This window comes from Macrobrachium nipponense, chromosome 17 (genome assembly GCF_015104395.2).
Source record: "Macrobrachium nipponense isolate FS-2020 chromosome 17, ASM1510439v2, whole genome shotgun sequence".
NCBI classification, from domain to species: Eukaryota; Metazoa; Arthropoda; class Malacostraca; order Decapoda; family Palaemonidae; genus Macrobrachium; species Macrobrachium nipponense.
The window spans coordinates 30,424,720-30,449,011 of NC_087210.1; the positions used below are offsets into that span (position 1 = coordinate 30,424,720).

The 24,292-nt window shown below is 42.6% G+C and overlaps 1 protein-coding gene across 8 annotated transcripts in view; it reads right to left on the reverse strand.

Annotated features, from left to right (window-relative positions):
- The window catches only part of LOC135196157 (synergin gamma-like), a 272,072-nt gene that overhangs the window by 121,809 nt on the left and 125,971 nt on the right, over window positions 1-24,292 (reverse strand). For all 8 annotated transcript variants that reach the window (XM_064222725.1, XM_064222724.1, XM_064222728.1 and 5 more), the window contains exon 4: window positions 3,405-3,491. In XM_064222725.1, coding sequence (XP_064078795.1) covers window positions 3,405-3,491 — 87 coding nt within the window. The remainder of the gene's footprint in view (window positions 1-3,404; window positions 3,492-24,292) is intronic.

The following is a 24,292-nucleotide window of genomic DNA, read 5'->3' on the forward strand; positions in this document are numbered from 1 at the left end:
AATAAAGGAGGCTAACAGTTTTTTGCAATTTTTGAATTACTCATACAAAAGTGCATATAGTGGATCCCCTTATTCGCATTCTCAAGATTCACGGACTCGGCTATTTGCGGGTTTCTCTATGGATCATATCTATCCATTATTCGAGGGAAATTCGCCTCTTTCCAGTATTTTTCACAAAGAATTATTCACTCATTACTGTACTTTCATATCAATTTAATGTCTAAATGCACTTTTAGTGATTAAACTATTAAAATATTCAGGTGTAAGTAGTTTTCGAGGGCTTTTCTTGTTTGAACAAACAAAATAGGAGTTGTAAGTACTTTTAGAGGGGTTTTAAGCATTCACGGATTTTAGCTATTCGCTGGAGGTCTGGTACGCATGCATCCCCCATGAATATGGGGGGTCCAATGTATACATATGATTAATACTAAAAATAACTAAACAAAACAATTAAAAAATAACCCTATGTTTATGGAGAAATTATTCCCAGGCATTGTCATCAAAGGGTAAGCAACCTAATAAAAAGAAAAATATCTTGTTTCTTGACGCAATGAATTAAAACATCAAACATCATAATGCCAAACATGACAACATTTAGCACAGGCTATGATGGCACCAAAATAGGAGCTAATGCACAAAAATCATCCTAACCTGTGAAATAATACTTTCAGTAAATAGTAAGTAACTGGAGTATCTACATGTTAAATAATACTAGAGAGCATAAATATCAAATGAAACAATGAAAGGTATGGAGGTTATAAAAAAAAATCTGCCAAACTAAACACTGCAGGCACACAATGTGAGACTAGGTGCATACCCACATCAGAAGAAAAATGGTAGCCTAGCCAGTAAGTGTAAAAAAAAGCAGTTACAAAAATACAAACCAAATATACATGGTTATGAAGATAACTGCAAGTGAAAATAAATTACACATAAAATGCAAAATATTGGGAAGAATGTCAAAACTGAGATAGTTGGGAACTATACACTTGGACTGAGTACCTAGATTACATCAATGGCTTTTCATAAAACAACAATTTGTAATTGTGTTAAACGTGCATTCTCATAATGCAGCAGATCTTTAACACACAACATACTGTACAGTTTATCTTCAAGGATATGATATAAAATTAATTTAACCCTTAAACGCCGACTGGACGTATTTTACGTCGACATTTTTTGTCTCTCGGGTGCCGACTGGACGTATTTTACGTCGACATAAAAAAGTTTTTTTTTAAATTCGCGGAAAAATACTTTTAGGCCTACCAGCCGAAAACTCTTGAATCGCGCGCCTTGGGGGATGCTGGGAGTTCACGGATCAAGGTGTTGTTTTGTTTACAATCATTACGCAGGCGCGCAAGCGCGAATTTCTTTCTTGCCGCACTAAAAAGTATCTGTAACACATCTCGGAAATTATTTCGTCACTTTGACATAATTTTTGTACCATTGCAAATTAGCCGTTACATAGAGTATTATATATGAAAATGTGCGCATATTTATGTAGAATACAACAAAAAAAATACTCATGATTGTAGCTTTTATCAGTTTTGAGATATTTTCATATAAATAACGATAAGTGCCAAAATTTCAACCTTCGGTCAACTTTGACTATCGAAATGGTCGAAAAACGCAATTGTAAGCTAAAACTCTAATAGTTTAGTAATATTCAATCATTTACCTTAATTTTGCAACTAATTGGAAGTCTCTAGCACAATATTTCGATTTATGGTGAATTTATGAAAAAACTTTTTCCTTACGTCCGCGCGGTAACTCTTCCGAAAAAAATCATACATGTCGATTGTGGTAATGTTTGCACCATTTTTAAATTAGCCGTTATATAAGGTCAGTTTTATATTATGTAAAGAATGTGCGCAACTTTCATGCACAAGTACCAACTAAAAACAAACCCATGGTTGTAGCTTTTATCAATTTTGAAATATTTTCATATAAAAAGGATATAAGTGACAAATTTTCAACCTTTTCGGTCAACTTTGACTCTACCGAAATGGTCGAAAAATGCAATTGTAAGCTAAACCGCTTATATTCTAGTAATATTCAAGCATTTACCTTCATTTTGCAACAAATTGGAAGTCTCTAGCAAAATATTTCGATTTATGGTGAATTTATGAAAAAAATAAAATTTTCCCTACGTCCGCGCGGTAACTCTTCCGAAAAAATCATACGTGCGATTGTGGTAATGTTTGCACAATTTTAAATTAGCCGTTACATAAAGTTTTATATATGAAAATGTGCGCAATTTCATGTAGAATATAACAAAAAATAATTGAAGATTGTAGCTTTTCTCATTTTTGAAATATTTGCATATAAATCACGATAAATAGAAAAAAAACCACGTTCGGTCAACTTTGACTCTACCGAAATGGTCGAAAAACGCAATTGTAAGCTAAAACTCTTACAGTCTAGTAATATTCAGTCATTTATCTTCATCTTGAAACAAATTCGAAGTCTCTAGCACAATATTTAGATTTATCGTGAATTTAAAAAAAAAAAAATTCCTTCCCTCCGCGCGCGGATTCTCCTCCACAAATCTCCGAAATGCGTACGTTCCATTCTCTGAATATTTGCTCCGTTTCATATTAGGCATTTCATAGAGTTTTATATATGAAAATGTGCGCAATTTCATGTAGAATAAAACGCAAAATATTTGAAGGTTGTAGCTTTTCTTCTTTCCGAAATAATTGCATATAAAAAATATATATATAAAAAATTCGACATTTGGTCAACTTTACCTCGTCAGATATGGTCGAAAACTGCATTTGTAAGCTAATATTCTTACAGTATAGTAATATTCAATCATCTGTCTTCATTTTGAAAGAAATTGGAAGTCTCTACGACAATATTTACATTTATGGTGAATTTTTGCAAAAAATATTTGTTGATGTCCGTGCGTTACGAATTCATGCATTATTTTGTGATAATATTTTCTCTGTGTTGGTTTTATCGTTTTACGATGTGTTATATACCAAAATGATTGCAATTTAGTGTACATTACAACGAAAAAAAAGTAACTTGTTACCTTTAACCGTTTCGCGCACAGAGCGATTTGAATACAATTATATATGAAATTTCGTTTTTGTGCTATCATATATCGCATTATTTATATATGATAATGATAATTTTTTTCATTTCTGATGGTTGCAAACTGAACTTCAGCCAATGACAAAAAAAGGAGCCAAAAATGAACTCTTAATCTTGAAAACTAAGCGCGGTGTGATTTTTTGAAAAAAATATTTTTTCCGCTTCCGCGGTCACTCTGAAACACCTCCGGCACACGGGAGACATTTTTTTTTTACCGCTTCGGCGTTTAAGGGTTAATCAAGGCACTGCTTTTCAAAAAAGTTCAAATCTCACTACTAACTCTAAAATGATTTTGTTCTTCATACCTTCTTTGGTGCTGGAGGAGATTTAGGTTTCTGTGAGTCTTTTGGACCAAGAATATTTTCTATCATAGAATCTGCACTAACACCACCCTGAAATCAAATGAGGAAAACCTGTATAAACATGAAAATTGTTCCATCTTTATAATGATTAAAAATATAACCATCTTTTTAATTGTAAATTTTTCAATAAAAAAATACAATAAAAAGTTGCTATACAGGTGGTGATTCCAGAATAACACAGTATAACTCACAATCAGCAAATATTACACAAAAGAAATGCTAAAAATTATATACTATTTTAGTCATGCTATGATATGAAAGATAAATGCTAGAGCAGAAAAGACTAGTAAATATACTAAACAAAAAAATATCTGAAAGCCATATTGCTTCAACACCATCAATCTTCCACATAAAATGCACTTGCTGATCCTGCCACTGAAACAGGTAAAAAGGTAGTTAACTAGTGACAAATGAGGGAGGAAGTAGGAGTCACTCAATTACCAGCATTTATTTGTTCCTTTGGCAACTGGGACAAGTGTGGGCTTAATCAGAGGTAGGATTATAATATGTAAAAGATTCTAGGTTTGTATATCTAGGAAAATTGAAAATGACAGAATTTTCATTTTGCAATTTGTTCTTACAAGGGTACAAACCCTCATCTTACATAAGTAGGGGAAAGATGACTACTATACCCATCCGTACAGCCCAGCATATATGCCAGAGCTTGTTTTTTTTTTTTTTTTTTTTTGTAATTCTGCTCTAAGAAATGAAAGACGGACATGCATTTCCCGTTTGGAATGGGAATAATACTTGCTCATAGTTTAGCAACATCATCATAATGAAACCCAAAGATAGAGGTGCCTTACTATACACCCTGGTCCTTCCCCTTGCTGGAAAATACAGAATTAGTCACATTTAACAATTAGGAATACAATCAGATAAGGCACTCTGTTGTGAAACTCTCCTGCATCTTGCCAGATAGCAATGAATACATGGATTTTGGCTGGGAGAGAGAGAGAGAGAGAGAGAACCAGTTACCCTTCATTCATCTGACCATACCTATCCATCAGCCTTAGATGAGATGTTATTCTTCAAAATGTTGTCCAAGGACTTGCAGGGATCACCCCTGCATAAAAGAAAGGGCAGCATCTTTGTCAACAACTCATATACCAACATGATGTGCTCGTGAAGCTACAACAAAAGTGTCTTCAGGCACCTTGTGACTGCTGGTTACTAATAAAAGACAAAAGGAAAAACCTACTTTTGATAGCTGCAGCGAGTTCTCAAAGGAGTTACACTATCGTGCTCTCCCCAGGGCTCCCTAAGAGACCTACCAATCTCAAAGAATTCTCTTATTGTGGTTGGTGAGTGATAGAAGATAAAGAGCTTGGGATAGGAGGGTTTATCTCCTGTCCACTCAATGACTGCCTTGGCTTTTCCCTCATCCTACTCCCACAGATGTGACAACAGTGCATATGTCAGGTATCTTCATATTACACACCAGGTCTGTGCAAGATAAATGTTCACCCTAGTCACGTGCCTTTTTGGCATGGACAGTGGTGGGTTTGAGGACACACAGCAGCTGCCAAAAATAGGTTTTCCAATATCAAAACCTGTTTCTTGATAGCATTGTGGTAGAGAAAAAAAAAAGTTGGTTTGTGTGAATAAATGCTTTAATTTTTTTTCTTTATCATTACTAGGTCGATTACGTTAAGCAATTTTTAAACTACTTTTAGGATGTTTTTTTTTTCATTGTTCTTATTCTTTGTTGTGCTTGTAGGAAAGGGGATTGGTATATTAATGGTCGTCTTTCTTTTCTTTTTCATTACAGTTTGGCAGATGGGAATAAGTAAAAGCTGAGGCTCCCCTTCATCTGCACTGAACTTTTCTGAACCCAACGACTGAAGTGGTAGTATGCTGGCTAGGCCAAGGGCCTACAGATTTCATGGCCATTTTTCCAACTTGTGACTCTGACCTGCAGTTGGTTGCTGAGTTAGGAAAGACTTTGCTGGTGAGCAACTGGGAGTAGGAGTCGAACCTCAAGTAACAACAGAACTTGAGCAAGCAGACAGCAGCGTTATGGGAGATCAACAATTCCAGGCTACACATCTTTGGGCAGCTGGAAATATCGATTCAGGAACTAGAAAGAACAACCAGAGGCTCTCTGCAGAAGGAGCTGCTGACAAGAGGAAAATTAAAAGTTTATGCAGTATCTTTACAGTATTAGGATTAAGAAATTAGGTTTAGGTTTCTTAGGTGGTCGGGGTAATGTTAAGTTAGGTATTATAGGATAAGATTACATTAAGTTGTATACTGTAAGATTAGTGTTAATAAATAAGGTTATGAAGAATCAGAGTTTTATTTAAAAATCCTTTCAAATCTGTTCCCATTACTATCCTGCTCCATTTGTGTAACTTGAAAACCCCCCACAGCGTAGCTACTGTTTATCCTCAAACAAGCTTACAAAAGAAATTGACAGATAACAAAATGGCTTAAGCAGCTACTAATAAATAAATCCTAACCACCCAGGTCAATCTTTTGGTCTGAAGGTTATTAACCATTTCCTTTATTTCAGATACCTATTAGTTATGGCAATAAACTTTCTGTTTCAGCTGGATTTATATATTTTTAAGGGTAGTACTAATATTTAAGATGACTTTGAAATATAAGTACGAGTAATATAATTTCAAAGATTAATACAGTAATACGATATTAATTCAAAATAAATTTGATGTAGGATGATACTTTAAGTATATATTTGGTATCTGAACTTTCAAGATGGGGTAGTAAGTATTCGCAGGAGGTCTGGTCCCTATTCCCCCACAAGTACAGGGGGTCTACTGTACTGTACAATACTGTTGTTCAGCTCATTCAATGCGATGTACAACAACAACAGACTCTTCAAACAGGTCTCAACAGAAGGTGGAAGAATGTAATAGGGAGTTTACATTGGGGAGCAAAATGTTGGAGGCCACCAATGCTTCGTTTCAAGCCTCAATATGACCCTCTAGAAAGTCACAGAGTGCTCCCAATAGGGTCTGCATAATGTTTTGGCTACTGTAGTGAACATTGTTCTGGATGATTCTGGAAGCTCTTAAATAGCTACTTCCAGCATAAATTACAATAATGAGGAGGTAGAGCAGCATAAAATTTTGCCATGGCTCTCCTGAATATTTTCTCATAAGGGTCCCAAATTGCTGGCTAGCCATGTTCAATGGGAGTTTTTCCTCTCATAGGGAAGGACAAGTGTTGCCCCCTCCTCTGTAAACCATCACATACTGGGATGGCAGAGAACAATGGCTGTATTTCAACCGTAAACTCTACTTTTTATGATGAAATTGATAAAAAAAAAAAAAAAAAAGGAATTTGTGGATATTTCTCATAGAAAAATACTCCAAATATGCAAATTTTCTGTGAATAATGCGGGGAAACGTTCCCGAGAGAAATCTGCGAATGTGTGAGTCCGCGAATCCGGAGAACGCAAATACATGGGGTCCACTGTATTGGGAAAGGTCACTCTGTCCCAGAAATACATGCTCAGCCTCAATTATAGTTTTCCTTTCATTAATGAGTTATTTTCCATCTGGTGAAAGGATACTCATAGAGGCTTATTGCAAAAGGATTATCAGTATCATTCGTAGGGGCAGATAGTGGTGCCCGTACTTCTTCTGATCAGAGATTTTATAGTACAAACTGGTCCTATAATTTTGTTATTAGCCATATTAGCCAAAGTCTGGAAGTGAGTACGCAGTCTCATATTACCCATTTTGATTTCAACGGGGATCTAGACAACTGATTCAACTTCTTTTTGGACTTTAGTTTTATATTACCCTGTTCCCAAGACCTAATTTTTTTTACAATAAAAGCAATCTCCGTCTAGGTAGGCTGTGTCATCTCTCTATCCTCTTGTTTAAAGGATGAGAAATTTTTCAACATCACGCCCAATTTATTATCCAGAACAGACCTAAATTCCTCTTGGGAATCATGGATAGCATCTCCAATTTGCTGATGCTCAGTAGGAAGGTCATCCTTGATACTCCTCAGGATTTCCTCCTAGAATTTTGGAAGTAGAGCAAGCAGGATTTTCCTATCATGAAAACCTACAAGAAATGACTGAGCCAGGCCAGTCATATTAAGACTGCCTGACAATATAGAAGTCCATGATAAATCACTAACCCCTAGAAGGTACAGAACTTCTGATGGGGTTGAGTGGATCCTCCCCTTTAATACACGACTGCTGTCTGAAAAAGGCAAGATTCTCATCTGAAGTATCTCTCTCATGTAAAGCAGAAGAATGTTCCCCAGATGTTTTGGATTGTGAAGGAAAATTCCAGTGGTTATATACACTTCATGTCAGATATCCGTGACCTATCTCCCAAGGAAAGACTCTTCGCCTCAATTGGATGAGTTGATGTGGGAGTTCCTACAATTCACTGCTTTTAGAGCATTAGCCCAAATGTGGATTCTGTTCAGCAAGAGATGGACATACACTGCTGTAGTTCTGCCAGAACAGTGCAGTCTTCTTCTTTCATACTCCTACTGAAACCTTAGCTCATAAAGACAGCTTAAAAATGAGCTCTTTCATCATTTAAGGTGCTGTCAGGAGCATGTGGCATATTTCACACATGTCACACAACCAACCAAATTCTCCTTTATACCTTCAGGGGCTAGCTCATGGCAAGTAATTATGAGCCATTTCCATTGGCAAAAGGCTGATTGAGCAATTCACTGTGGTGCAGGTAATCTGTGGGCTCTGCGAAATAGAAGCCCAGTAGTGATAAAAGGAACAAGTGTTTATTAAAAACTACCTAGTGTTACCTACCTATATCACTGTATAGGCAGCAAACACTTCAAATTACTACAGGCTGACATGGGCATAAGTTCATGTCCTTAGTATGATGTAAGGTAACTTGATCAAAGATCATATTTATAAAATAGAAGTTATTAAAATATAAATTCACAATTACTAAAATAACATTGCCTTCACTTCTAAACTCGATTTAGACAAAAGCAAATGGATATCCATACAATGTATATTTCTATACACTTCATAACTTTTAATTACCTACATTAAAATCACTAATTATTGGAATTATCCTACCAAATTTATATAAAATTAATATCACTAAACTGATTGGCAAAGGACCCCCATACCAAAAAAGTACTTTTAGTATTCCCTTAGGATATGACAAGCATCATGACAATTTCTGGGCTCAGCTCGTGTCGCTGCGCGAAATATCCTTTAATCTATTATTTCTAGGGTAAATGTACTAACACATACCAGAGAATAAATAAAATAAAGAAAAAGGTCAGTATAACTGACTCGCTCACCCTCCAAGAGGGTGTCGGTATGAACACTAGGCGAGTGAGACCACTACCACGAGCCAAATGCCAATAGAAATCTCCCACTACAAAAACCCTCCAAGAGGAGAGCCGAACCCCCCACAGAGTTGAAGCAGCTCGTTACCTACTACTACTCCATCCCATGCTGCCGACTGCTGCGCCTCTGGTGGCCATCCTTTTCAGTTAGCGCACACGAGTCACACGTGCTATTTTTCTCTCTGTGTTTTTTGTGCCCTTTCGTTGGATTTATCTATAATGGAGCGTGCAGCTATCGCAGCAGCTAAGTTAAGTACTCAGTATTTATGGTTAGTTGGTTTTTTCCGGCCCTGAGTCAGTATTTGCCGTTTTTTAGGTATAGATACGAACTCTGGGTCGGAAGCATGGCAGCATGGTTCTGCCTCGTGGTGGGTTCGTTCTTGGTCTCCCATACCTAGAACATCCCCTTATCTATGTATGCTCTATATTAATTATCCGTTTTACTTAGGGTACTGTCTACTCAGGTTTGTCATGCATGCATGTCTTTTACCTTATGTAGGGCTTCTTCTTTCCAGACCCTAGTCCCGGCTCTTAGTATCGGCCTCTGACTAGCTAATGAGTGTAGACTTTCCTTCGGGTTAGTCGTACACTCCTGGATTTTTTCTCCTACTATATTGTTTTCTTTCTTTTATTTTTATTTTTTGTACCATGTATTTTGTTATGGTTAGGTTAGTTAGGCGTCTGGCTTAGCCTAGGTCCTGGCTCATTGAGCCTATACTACCGCTCATCAGTTCGGTTGCTTCCCTATAGCATCTCTCTGATCAGTTGGTTTTGGCCCAGTGGGCCTATATGCTACTGCTTTTCAGCTCAGTTGCTTCCCGATAGCATCTCTCTGATCAGTTGGTTTGTCCTAGGCTTAGTTGTCTTGTTTTGGTCTTACCGCCTCGTGGTCACTACGCGATCACGAGACAGCCAGACGCCTGCCCCAGTCAGTTTCCACTTTCCCCCCTCTCCCGCTCTTCCATAGAGTCGGGGGAGGGTGGGTCGGTCTGCCCTTGCTCGCTCCACATACCCGAGCCTGCTTCCCTCTCTCCCCCCAGGCGGAGGGGCCAGGGAGACGGGACAGACCCAGACTGGACTCGACCTCTCCGGCTTCTCGGTCCGGCCGGGTGGTAATGTGGTGGGGGGTGGGGGACTCCTGGCCTTTCCCCCCCATCCGTTGCTTCCTTGTCGCTCCGTGTTCGCTCGAGCCTGTATGTCTTCTCGCTCTTTCCCACCTTACTAGGGCTCCTTTCCTCTGATCGGAGTCCTGGCATCCAGCGGAAAGATGTTAGTCCACCCAGTAGAGTGGACCGGAACATACAGTGGGTCCCTGCTAACCTTACCGTATTGCTGAGTTACTACACTCCGCTATGCACTGGACTTGCTCCGGTTCGTTTGAGTTTTAGGTTTAAGTGTTATTAGATTAACTATAAGTTATCTTAAGTACCTTAAACCTTCTCCCCCCCCCTCCCTTACGTGTCTTACCGGATCTCTCCGGGATTATAGCCTATTCAGGCGAAGCAGGGGGGGGTTATGCCCAAATTTTTTTCCGAGTTCCGGCATGCAACGGAGTTCTTCTGTCCTTTAGCCTGTAAGTGATATTCTTTAAGATACTCATGTGTCTTCCCACTTACAGGCCACCAACTGTGAGCATCCGGGATGCGCCGCCACACTTCAGGACCCATGTGGACACGAAGTTTGCCGGTCCCATGCTCCATGCGCGACTCCGCACGGGGACATCCAGGTCTGGTACCATGACGTGTACCATATGTTACGATCTGGTGAGCCAGCTTTTAGAGGGGGTAAGTATTCCATCTCCGGTAGGTGCTCCGCTTCTGTTTTAGTGCTTAAGTTTTCATCATTCACTTTAACTTAAGGCATCTAAGTTTAAGTTATACTTTAAGTTTAGTTTTAAGTGATTCTTAAATCTAATCTACGCCCTCTCTTCAGGCGCCGGCAGTGAGGGATACCGCACTGGCAACCCTGCGGGCCTGGGTCGGCGGTTTTGGGAAGAACGCCGCCAAGGGTATGCCCTACATCTTAGAGAAGCGGTTGGCGCTGTTAATCTTCCCCGGAGGCAAGGCGACAGGATACGTTGGAACCCAGTAGAGGCGGCCCCGACTATCGCCTTCATCCAACAACAGCTGGCTGCCTCATTAACTGACCAAGAAAACCAGGATATCTCCACGGACGTCGCGACTTTGGATATTAATGTGGAACCTATGGTAGGTGTAGACGACCTGTTGGTCGAGGGCTATGGTAGGGTGGACACCCAAGGGTCACCCTTGGGCGTAACTGTTTCTTCTACTCCCGCAACCTCTCATCCTTCCAAGGCTTTACAGGTGATGAATTGTATAATCCTCCTGACGCTTCGGTTAGACCTAAGGTCAAGGGTCAAGCAGTGAAATCCTTGACTAAGACGTCGTCGTCGTCTAAGAAGACGACTTCGGCTTCATCCTCCTCGCGTAAGTCTCCGGCTGGGAATCCCGGAGCAGACAGGTCTAAAGCTTCTAGCTCCGGCTCTAAGTCCTCGAGGTAGTAAATCCTCCAGAGAGAGATCTCGCACCCGGCAGAGTCACCAGTTCCGCTACCCTTGGTTCCGATTCAGAGCCACCCCTCCACCTCCGCAGCAGCTCCGGCCTTGGACTCCAATGCTGGCCTGTTGCAACAGGTGGGCGACCTGGTTGGGTCCCTAAAGAGTAGCATGGAACAAATGATCTCTCGTTTGTCGGATAGGATTACTTCCCAGGACTCCATTATAGCCGGACTAGAGAAGCCCCTCTAGCCTCTCCTCCACTTTCCAATACGAGTGGAACTCACCTTCCTCCGTATGACTCGCTACCTCCGTTCTCGATGAACAATCCATGGAGAGTAGCGTCATACGCCCCCTTCCAAGACGGTCTCATTTCTATACCGGAATTTGGAACTCGAAGGATAGAGGACTTCGAGTTCTACCCGGAAGACCTCCAGCCTCCGTTCATAGGCTACGCAAGGCTTACAGCTTCAGCCATGGTTCGGGATGATAGGGTACCAAAGGAGACAGTCCTCTATTCACGAGACCAGGCTCAGAGAGAATGGGTGGCTAGTGTTTAGAGGACATGGATTGTTCTAATACCAAGTTACAACCTTTTAAGAGTCCCTTTACCATTTTCACAATGGATGAGAGTACCCGCTCCCGTTCCTGACAAAGATCGCGAGGTCTACCATCCCAGCGGCCCAGAAGGGGGAACCCATGCCTCAATTGAAGGAAGCAGATTCCACATCTCCGTTGCTCCCCTCAGCCGGAGAATTGTGGAAGACTTGATCCGAACACCTTCTCAGCTGGCAAAACTCAAACCGGTACTGTGCTATGGAGCAGTTTGGTGAAAAAGCTACCCAGGCTCCCAGATAGCCTTATTCAGGCATGAATTTGACGCGAAATCGCGATTAGCCAGGTCAATTAACTCTATGGCTATGACCGATGGTAGCAACCATAGCCTATGGCTCAGAACCGCTTTTTAAACTCATGACCAAATCCCTGACTCAAACGGTACGTCGGATATGTTTGAGTTTGCCACTGCTAGAACGAATTGTAGGAAGCATGTCCTACAAGAGGCAACCATTCGACATGAGCCGAATAGGTTACTCTCGTCTAAACATCTGGGGAGCAGATCTCTTCCCAGAAGCTATGGTGAAGGAAGTCCAGTCAGAGGCTACGAGGCTGAACCAGAGCCTTAAGGACCGTTGGGGCCTTACGGCTAAGAGGAGGCAAGACTTAACACCTAAAGGTAAGGGTCAGAGGAAACCTAGGCGTTTCCAACCTTACCAGAAAAAGCAGCCACGCTTTCCTCAGCAAGTTCAGCGGTTTGCCCTTTAGTGCAAACAGCCCAACTTCCACCTTCTAAAGATCAATCACAAACCAATTTATGTGATATCCCCTCAGCCTCAGCCCATCCACCTCTTACGCCATCTCTCCAGCTTACAATCAAGACCTTCGAGAGTCAAGTTCACAGAATATGACCGCTCGGGTAAGGGAGGCAGAGGTAAACGTCCTTTCGTGGGAGAGGGTCGGGAGGCCCCATTTAATACGGGGAAAGCACTTCAGAGGAGGCCGAGGCGGTTACCAGAACCAATGAAGAACTTCATGTAGGAGGGAGGCTGTTTTCACTTTCGCCACCGGTGGAACTTCACGCGAATGGGCTCAGAGCATAGTGTCAAAAGGCCTGGGTTGGAGCTGGTTGACGAACCCACCTCCATCCAGACCTTTCCGTCAACTTTCCTTCCAAGGAATTGACAGAGTACGCAGAGGAACCTCCTTCAGAAAGGAGCTATAGCGAGAGTCAAGAGATTAAAATTTCAAGGTCGCTTGTTCAGCGTGCCAAAGAAAGGCTCACAAAAAAGAAGGGTAATCTTAGACTTGTCCCGCTTAAACTTAGCCATCCGCTGCGACAAGTTCAAGATGCTCACGATCTCGCAGGTGCGGACCTTACTTCCCCGTGGGCCGTCACCACCTCTATCGATCTTACAGACGCCTACTATCATATCCCTATTGCAAGACACTTCCGTCCATATCTGGGTTTCAAGATAGGAGACCAGGCATTCTCCTTCAAGGTAGTTCCCTTCGGACTCAACGTGGCACCCAGGGTGTTCACGAAACTAGCGGAAGTGGTAGTGCAACAACTCAGGTCACAAGGGATTATGGTAGTAGCGTATCTCGGACGATTGGTTGATCTGGGCTTCAACAGTCGAGGAATGCAACAGAGCTACATGAAAGTGATTCAGTTCCTGGAATATCTAGGCTTCAAGATATAAACAGGACCAAGTCAAGACTCACTCCAGAGTCAAACTTTCAGTGGTTGGGCATTCAATGGAATCTATCCTCCCATACTCTGTCGATTCCATCAACCAAAAGGAAAGAAATAGCGAAGTCAGTCAAGCAATTTCTAAGTACAAACTGGCGTCAAGGAGGGCTCAGGAGAGGATCCTGGGTTCTCTCCAGTTTGCATCAGTGACGAACGTCTTAATGAAAGCCAAACTGAAAGACATAACCAGAATCTGGCGCTCACGAGCAAATGTCAGGTCCAGGGACAAACTATCCTCAGTCCCTCTGATTCTAAAGAATCGACTTCGGCTGTGGGCGAAAGTCAAGAATTTGTCAGTGTCAGTACCCCTTCATTCCCTCCACCAGGGATCACCATCCACACAGACGCGTCCTTAAGCGGTTGGGGAGGGTATTCCCAGGTCAAAAAGGTTCAAGGAACTTGGTCACCTCAGTTCAGTCAGTTCCATATAAACGTACTGGAGGCAATGGCAGTGTTCTTGACTCTAAAAAGGTTGCGCCACCAAAGTACTCCCACATAAAGCTAGTTCTGGACAGCGCAGTGGTTAGTACATTGTATAAACAGAGGAGGCTCCAAGTCACGTCATCTAAATCATGTCATGGTAGCCATCTTCTCCCTGGCAGACAAGTTCAGTTGGCATCTCTCCTCCACTCACATAGCTGGAGTGAGAAACGTCATAGCAGACGCGTTATCCCGATCAGTGCCCCTAGAGTCGGAACATGGTCACTGGAAACAGTTCGTGCCAATGGATCCCATTAAGAGTTCCAGGGCTACAGGATCTCTTCGCATCTCAAGCGAATCACAAACTGCCGTGTTATGTAGCCCCAACCTGGACCCTCTGGCCATGCACGGACGCCCTGGCTCTAGACTGGAACAACTGGAAGAAGATTTATGTCTTTCCTCCAGTGAATCTTCTCATGAAAGTTTTAAACAAACTCAGGACATTCAAGGGTCAAGTGGCTCTAGTAGCCCCAGACTGGCCGAAGAGCAATTGGTATCCCTAATTCTGGAACTAGGCCTTCGTCCTCTTCGGATCCCCAATCCCAGGCTCTCCGAGTCAGTACAAACGAAGACTGTGTTCGCTTCTCCTCAGGGATTCTCAAAACCCTAACTTTATGGATTTCATGAAGTTTGCGGCAAAAAGAGATGCGAATATTGACCCTCAGAATATTCTCTTCTTGGAATCCGATAAAAGGGATTCAACTTTGAGACAGTATGATGCTGCTGTCAAAAAAGTTAGCAATCTCCTGAGAGAATCAGATATTAGAATCATGACAGTTAATTCAGCTATATCCTTTTTCAGATCCTTATTTGAAAAAGGTTAGCAGCTAGCACGATTACGACAAACACAAGTCAGCCTTGAAAAAGATATTTCAATTTGGGTTCAACAATAGACTTGACGGATTCCTACTTCTCGTCTATTCCTAAGGCATGTGCTAGACTTAGACCTTCTGTAAGGCCTACGTCAGTTTCATGGTTCTTAAACGATGTTCTAAAACTGGCTTCAGAAACCGATAATGAACACATGCTCGTTTATAATGCTCTAAGAAAAACCCTGTTTTTATTAAGCTTAGCTTCAGGAGCAAGAATTTCAGAACTGTCGGCTTTATCCAGAGATCCGGATCATATTCAATTCCTTCCCACAGGGGAAGTCCTACTTTCTCCGGAACGTAGCGTTTTAGCAAAGAATGAAGATCCTTTGATGAGGTGGGAACCTGGAAGGTACTACCCCTTCCACAAGATGTATCTCTTTGCCCAGTTACAACCTTACGAGCCTTTCTGTCCAGGACCTCCTCATCTCATCGTGGCCCCTCCCCTTTAAGAGGAGGGAAAAAGGTGGAAAACTTTATCCATTAAAGGCATCAGGCAACAAATCCTGTACTTTATTAAGCAAGCCAATCCTGACTCTTTCCCGAAAGCACATGATGTCAGGGCAGTAGCCACCTCAATTAATTATTTCCAACATATGAACTTTGATGAGTTGAAAAAGTATACCGGATGGAAATCGCCGACAGTGTTCAAACGTCATTACCTTAAGTCCTTGGAAGCTCTGAAATTTTCAGCAGTAGCAGCGGGTAACATAGTTTCCCCTGACTCTAGTTAATTTGTAGTAGAAGATTCAGTCCTCCTTTCTACCTGCCTCACCCAACAGTTCGTCTATTCCTGCCGTGTTCATTTACATTCACCTTGTGTCTTAGCTGCTTTTATGATGATGTAGTGGGTGCCCCTTATTTTTTTGCTAGGGACACTCACAGATGATTATAGATATTGATCTCATGGATGGTACCCCCTTATTTTTATGCTAGGGGATACATCTTATTTATAATGGTTACGGGTTTTGTATATTAAGTCATATACATTCCTTATATATATTATCATTGTTGATTAATTTGTTCATTTGATTATTTTAATTGCTATTATATTTTTGATACATGCCTTTAAACAGATACCATTTTGTTACATGTAAGCCATTTTACCTCTGTACATATGTAAATTACCTTATGATAAGAAACATGATCAGAATTAAGTGTAATTTAAGCATATTTCTATTTTTGTATCACTGTGTATTGTATCTTTTAGCAATTATATTTCTTTTTTATATTTATTTTCCTCCTTTTATTTGAGACCTATTCTGATTTATTTTATTACTTTTTGTTTACAATCTTGTGCTATTTCTCTGGTACGATTTCGCGCAGCGACACGAGCTGAGCCCAGAAAAGGGATTTTGACGTAAGGAAAAATCTATTTCTGGGCGATTGGCTCGTGTCGCCAGCGAAATCCCACCCTACCCATCCCTTCGCCCAAGATTGTCTGCTAACTTCAGGATGGCCACCAGAGGCGCAGCAGTCGGCAGCATGGGATGGAGTAGTAGTAGTACGAGCTGCTCACTCTGTGGGTCGGCTCTCCTCTTGGAGGGTTTTTGTAGTGGGAGATTTCTATTGGCATTTGGCTCGTGGTAGTGGTCTCACTCGCCTAGTGTTCATACCGACACCCTCTTGGAGGGTGAGCGAGTCAGTTATACTGACCTTTTTCTTTATTTTATTTATTCTCTGGTATGTGTTAGTACATTTACCCTAGAAATAATAGATTAAAGGATATTTCGCTGGCGACACGAGCCAATCGCCCAGAAATAGATTTTTCCTTACGTCAAAATCCCTTTTTTCTCAACACCTGTACCATGAACACTTGAAAAGGGACCTACATTAGTTGGTACACAATTAAAACCACTAATTTTTAAAAATTATCATACCAAATTTATATAAAATTAATATCTCTAAGCTTTTAAACTGATTGGCAAAGGCCCCCATAACTTAAAGTATGTACTACTTTTAATAATCCCTTAGGATATGACAAGCGTCAAGACAATTTTTCTCAACACCTGTGACATCACTATTGGTGGAATAGATTACTACTATAATAGTACCCGTTGGAAGTAGATCCGGATGAATTTATTTCCATAAAAACTTGAAAAGGACCTGATATTACAAATGGATAGGATATGATAGGATAGGATAAGATAAAAGATTAGTTTAACCAGACCTCTGAGCCTAAAAATGGCTCTTAGGCTGGTTCCCAGGAATTAAACTGAGAAAAAAAAACAAACAAACAAAAATAAAATGACAAATTTTCTAAGACAATTTGTATTATTCATAGCTACAAACCTTCGGTCTTAACAACAGGATCATTTCTAGCGCCTAGCTGGATCCGGTTAAATCACAGATGAAAGCAAAGAATCTTGTGAGATCTGGTAACGTGTGCATATATTGGGTGATGAGTGGTCAAGGACCATGCACCCATGCCACTGTGTTAGGTCTTTTCTTAGCCGCCTGGACGAAGAGTTGTGGTTGACCTCTCTCAGCCTTTACCCGGTTCATTGCCCGTTTCGCTTGTGTTTTAGTGTGTGTGTGTGTGTGTGTGTGTGTGTGTGTGTGTGTGTGTGTTGTTATTATGGCTTCTTCTGCTCCATCACAGGCTCGTCAACATGTGTGCCCCGAAAATGACATTTTTATAATAATATAAAGTTTCACTTATACTTACCGGTGGTTACATATAGCTGTCGTCTCCTGACGTCACGGACAGAATTTGAAATTCGCGTAGCGCTAATGGTTTGACAGGTGATCCCTCTACTCCCGCCCTCTACCGGGTACCAGGAACCATTCCAACCATAAATCAGAAGTTTCATGCCTACCTGTCCATATGAGGGGAGGAGGGCGGGCTTCGTTATGTAACCACCGGGTAAGTATAAGTGAAACTTTATATTATTATAAAAATGTCATTTTCACTATATACTTACCCGGTGGTTACATATAGCTGATTGGACACATTTAGGTGGTGGGACAATGGCAGCTAAAATAACAACTGTTTGAATTATCCGAAGATATAGGTTCCTTACCTTTAAAGACCGCTGACTCAGTGGTTACTGCCTCTGTAGTCTGCTGGCCTTTATTGTACCGACAGGATATATGGATCCGTGCGTCGGACACAATAATAAGTACTTGCCGTTGAGGACGTGACCGTAACGGACAAGACTATAATGCCCCTGTTCAGGGCGCAGTACAAATCACCACAAAATACAATGAAAAACGAGGGATCACCACAACCGTTTAAGAAATACACCAGACATTAAAAGACTGAAAGATACTCAAAAAACTCCCTGTATCTTCAGGCAACCTTAAAAATACAAAAAAACATAATCAAGGAGAAAAGTTAGTGAGGATGGGATACATCCTTCTCTCTTCCCCTCACCAATACCGTGTCAGTCACAATGAATGGCCCCAATGTACTGCAATTTTCATATGTGGTTTGCAAATCTGTCAGATAATGAGATGCGAAGACAGAATTGCTTCTCCAATATGTAGATTTATAATGTCTTTCAAAGACAGATTAGTCTAAAGGCCATAGACGTAGACACTGCTCTAATTTCATGAGCTTGACTTAAACACTTTGATATCTGAGTCCTGACATTGTCCGTGTGCCTCAGAAATCAAATTCCTTAAAAAGAAGGAGAGCGCATTTTTAGAAAGAGACGAGAAGGATCTTTCACTGAACACAACAGGTTTATCAACTCTTTACCTCTTATACCTGGTCCTTTGCACATAATGTCTAAGTGCTCTCACTGGACAGAGAAGACATTCAGGCTCATTAGCCCCACTAACTCTGAAATGTTCTTTATAGAGAAAGAACGAGGCCAAGGACGTGAGGGATTTTCATTCTTAGCCAAAAAACCCCAGCATTGATGAGCAAATGGCATTGCCCTTAGCGAATCCAACTCTCTTATCAATAGCATGCAGCTCACTGATTCTTCTAGCTGATGCTAAAGCACAAAGAAAAAGGGTCTTCCTGGTCAGATCTCTAAAGAACTAGAGGAGATCGGTTCGAATCTATCTGACATCAGCCATTTAAGAACCACATCCAGGTTCCAAGCTACTGTTCTTGACTCCTTTGTCTTGGTCGTATCACAAAGGAACGAATCAGGTCTGAGAGGTCTTGATTATTAGAAAGTCTAATCCTCGATGTCTGAACACAGAAGACAACATAGCTCTATAACCCCTAATCGTCTGGGTAGAAAGCTTCTTATTCTCACGAAGAAAATGAAGGAAGTTAGCTAACTGAGCATAGAGGTCTTAGAAGACGAAATTCCTTCTTCTTTGCACCAAGCTCTGAATTGGACCCACTTAGCTTGGTACACTCGATCAGAGGATTCTCTTCTGGGTCTAGCAATAGCCCTTGAAGCTCTCTTTGAAAATCCTCTCTTTCTGAGGAGAATGCTCGACAGTCTGAATGCGACTAGTCGAAGAGCGGACAAGTTGTGATGGAACCTCAGAAAGTGGGGCTGTCTGAGTAGATCCTTCCTTAACGGTAACTCTCTCGGAAAGTCCGTCAACAGCAGTAGTAGATCCGGAAACCATTCCCTGGCCGGCCAAAGGGGGCTATCAGAGTCATCCTGACGTTCTGATGACCTCTGAACTTTGCCAGAACTAATCTTATCATTTTGAAAGGTGGAAAGGCATACAGATCCAGATTTGACCAGTCCAGAAGCATGGCATCCACTGTAAATGCCTCTGTCTGGAACTGGGGAGCAATACAGTGGTAGACGAGCTGTCTTGTTTGTGGCGAAGAGATCCAACTGAGGACATCCCCAAATCCCCAAAGCTTCTTGCATATTTGAGGATGTAACGTCCACTCTGTGGAGAGGACTTGTCCTCTCCTGCTGAGAATGTCCGCCTTTACATTCTTCGAGCCTTGAATAAATCTTGTGCTCAAGACAACCTTGTTCTCTTTCGCCCAAATGAGTAGGTCTCTCGCCGCCTCGCACAGAGAGAACGAGTGTGTCCCCCCTGTTTTTTGATGTAAGAGAGAGCCGTGGTATTGTCTGCTTGAACCATGCACTACTTTCCCTCTTACCTCTGTCTTGAAGTGCATTAGAGCCAAATGAATCGCCTTCAACTCTTTTAGATTTATGTGCCAGCTTCTCTGATGAATCTGCCAAAGTCCCGACACTTCCTTTCTCCCCACAGAGTAGCTCCCCACCCTTTGTCCGATGCGTCTGACAAAAGCGTAAGGTTGGGGCTCAACTGGCTTAGAGACAAGCCTTCCTCTAGCCTTCCTTCTGATTTCCACCAAAGTAGGTCCTGTTTGATTCCTTCCGAGATGGGGAACACGAAGGAGTCTGGGAACTTCTTCCTTTGCCACTTCTGCTTCAAGTAAAATTGAAGTGGTCTCATGTTTGAGCCTGCCCAAGAATTACAAATTGCTCTATTGAAGCCAAGGTTGTTCCTAAATAAAAGGCTCATCCACTGATTCGCCGAGCAAGTTTGTCTGACGAGAAATTCGTCTATTTTGTTCAGGCAAGAGTCGATCCTTTGGCGAGACGGAAAAGCCTGAAAAAGAACTGAATTCAGTCTCACTCCTAAATAAACTATCTCCTGAGAAGGAGTGAGACATGACTTTTCTTGTTTACTAACAAACCTAGGCTTTCCGTCATCCTTAAAGTCTTTTGTAGGTCCTCCACACACTTCTGTCTGGAGCTTGCCCTGAGAAAGCCAATCGTCTAGATACATGGATATTCGTATCCCTTCTAGATGAAGCCACTTTGCTACTGACGACAGAACTCTGGTGAACACTTGTGGAGCTGTCGACAGGCCGAAGCAGAGGCCCTGAACTGATAAATGCGGCCCTTGGCAACACGAATCTCAGGAATCTTCTCGATTCCGAATGAATCGGAATATGAAAATAAGCGTCCCGAAGGTCTATGGAAACCATCCAATCTCCAGGATGAAGTGCTGCTAATACCGATTGGGTCGTTTCCATAGAAAACTTCGTCTTCAGGACAAAGACGTTCAGGGCACTGACGTCCAACACCGGTCTCCAACCCCCCGTGGCCTTCTTTACCAGGAAAAGGCGATTGTAAAAATCCTGGTTCCTGCGAAGAGTCCACTAACTCTATGGCCCTCTTTGCCAGTAAGGCGAGAACTTCTTGATGGAGGGCAGCAAATTTTTCGGAGTTCTCCGAGTAGGCTGACAAATTCACAGGAAATTCTGTGAGAGGGGGGTGCTTGATGAACGGAATGGTGTATCCTTCCTTCAGGACCTGGACCGTCCAAGGATCCGCTCCGAGATGAAACCAAGTCTGCCAGAAAAGGTGTAATCTGGCTCCTACTGCTGTGTGGAGGACTACGGGCCTACTTCTTGATGGAAGAGGGAGTGGTTTTAGAAGAGGCTCTACCTCTCCCACGAAAACCTGGAGGAAGATCGAACGGGAGCTCTCTCGAAATGGTTTAGGAGTTCCGTGGAGGGAGCACTCCGAGAAGCAGAAAGAACCGGAGCTATCTTCCTGGGCTTCTTCACTGACTGTGATAAAAGATCCTGGGTCGCTTTCTGTGTTAAAGATTGAGCGATCTCGCTCACAATCTCTTGCGGAAAAAGGTGTTTCTTGTCTAAAGGAGAGAAGAGCAAGGCAGACTTCTGGTTCGATGAAACCCCTTTCGACAAGAAGGAGCACCAAAGCTGTCTCTTCTTCAACACTCCAGAGGCGAAAATGGCAGCGAGCTCCGAAGCTCCATCACAGTATGCCTTTATCGATACAATCCAGTACGAGGCAAAATCCTTCAACTGCTCCTCCGAAAGTCCAAATGACTTGACTTTCCTGGCCAGCGAAGCAATGGCCCAATCCAGGAAGCTAACAACTTCGAAAACACGGAAAACACTCTTGCAAAGATGCTCCAGTTCATTTGTTGAAAAGAAAATCTTAGCAGTATTAAGGGCTGCTCTGCGGGAAGAGTCCACGAGAACTAGAAAAGTCTCCCTGAGCGGAGGCAGTCACACCCAAGGGAAAAAAACTTCTCCAGTGTCATACCAGACGAAAGTCTCGAAGGGGGAAGGACAAAAAAACATTTTTCCCCTGTTCCCCTCTTCTCCAAAAGCCAAGCGTTAACTTTCTTGATAGCTTTCTTAGCCGAAATCGAGAGGACGAGACGCGTGAATGAGGACGAGGAGTCCGGCTTACTGTCCTTTTTCCACTGCGAACTAGGAGAAACTGGAACGGAAGGCGCAAAAGAATCTCCAAAGTTGTCAACGAAGGATCGTAAAAAGGAGTTTATACACCCCGACAAATGCTTGTCTTTTTCTGTAAGTCCCTTCTTCTTCCTCCAAATCCGAAGCTTCCTTCGACGAAACTGGCGAACATTCCATCGGAAGAGGAATCCTGTTCGGCGAAGTCACACCCTGATGCGTCCGAGGAGGGTGTGAGAAAGCAGGAGAAGACGTCTGAGCCATGTACTGAGACGTATTCCGGGCGGCTGAGCTGGCGGCTGCGTTGGTGGCTGAGCTGGCGGCCGCGCTGGCGGCTGAGGTGGCGCTCGAGCGAGAGCCTGACGTGGCGCCATAGACGGAGTCAGGAAAGGAGTTCCGACCAGGCACCTGAAGTGGCGTCTGAAGAGGAGTCACATGGAGAGTCTGAGCCTGAAGAGGCGACTGCAAAGGAGCCTGCGAAGAGGACTGCACAGTAGTCTGCGGAAGATGTAAGGCGGTCGGTGGAGCGCTTCGGGGGACGAAGAGACTTGCCAAAAAAAGCTCCAAGATCCTGCCTAACTTGGCATTCATCTGTTCAAACACCGAAGGTTGAGGATCCACCGACGTAGAAGGCGCGGGAGGGATGTGAAGGATGATCCACAAACACGTCTGGAGCCGCAGGAGTTATCGCTTGAGGAGGCTCTGGAGAAGGCTCCGAAGGAGTGTGCGTGTTCGGCCCTTTCCTCCACTTCTATGAGAGAAGGGCGATAAATCGAAACCGCCGGAGAAAAAGCTTCAGGCTCCTCCCAAAAACTACAAGAAGGTTCGGCAGCCGCCACCTTCTTGGGAACCGCAGCAGGCGAAACATCGCGAGACCTTTTCAGCGGTCTAGAAGTCTTATTACGCCAACCTCTATAAGAGGAAACATCTGAACTAGAGTCGCTTGACGAAAAACTTAACTCCTCGCAACACCTTTCCAATGGTGAGCGACAGCATCCTGGGATCGGCTACAGGATTGCTTGAGGGGGCGGCTTGCTCGGGAGCAGATCCCGCTCGCCTCCCTTCGGTTTTCGGCATTCCTCCTCCCAGGATCTGGGGAGTTTGACAGGGCCTAGACCTAGGAGAACGAACGGCCGAACAACCACCTCCTCCACTACACTTGCACTAAGAATTTATCACACTTAACTACCACTTCTTGCACTGTCTCACCCATTTTCTGCATAGTGTGAGGAAAGAGACAAATTTTGAGTCCATATCGGCTCGTAATACTGACACGGGATCGGATCGGGAGATACAGATTCGAGGGCAGGAGCAACCACTACGGGGTTATAGGAACAGGATTAACAGAATTCAGAGGAATATCCTGGCTTACTCACAAACTTAGAAGAAGATCTCTGTGAAGCCTTTCTGATTCTATCTTTTTCTAACTTTCTCATATACTTTCCCAGTGCCTTCCACTCCTGAGATGTTAGAGACTTACATTCTTCACACGTATTCTCAAAAGAACATTCACGTCCCCTACAACTAACACAAGTAGAATGAGGATCAAGTGAAGCTTTAAGAAGTCTAGTCTTACACCCACTACTACACACCCTATACTGAACAGAGCCGGTGTCAGACATCGTGAAGAATTCAAAATAATTCCTAAAAAGGACAACAATATCAAAACCAAAATAATTATAGCGCTAGCAAAAAGATCAGTAAACTCAAGGTACATCACCAAAAGGAGAAAACCAAGATGATCAAATCCAAATTCCAACCAGCAGAGGAACCGTGTTACCGGTTCCGACGGCAGGAAACTTCTGATTTATGGTTGGAATGGTTCCCGGTACCCTGGTAGAGGCGGGAGTAGAGGGATCACCTGTCCCAAACCATTATCGTTAACCCGCTGAAATACCCGCACCAGGCTAAATTTCAAATTCTGTTGCCGTCGATGTCCGGGAGACGACAGCTATATTTGCTAACCACCGGGTAAGAGTTTATATAAGGGTGAAACTCCAGGTTTTGTCCCATGTTGTCCTCGGTTTTTTGGCCCTTTTTTTTTTTTGGGTTGTGACTGATCCACACATCACTTGCAGTAGGTGTCACTCTAACGTTTGTACTATAACGAATCCCTGCACGGAATGCCATGCATGGCCTAGAGAGCAGTGGAAGTTATTTTATAGTAAGAGGAGCATCGTAGGGTTTCTAATCTTCCTT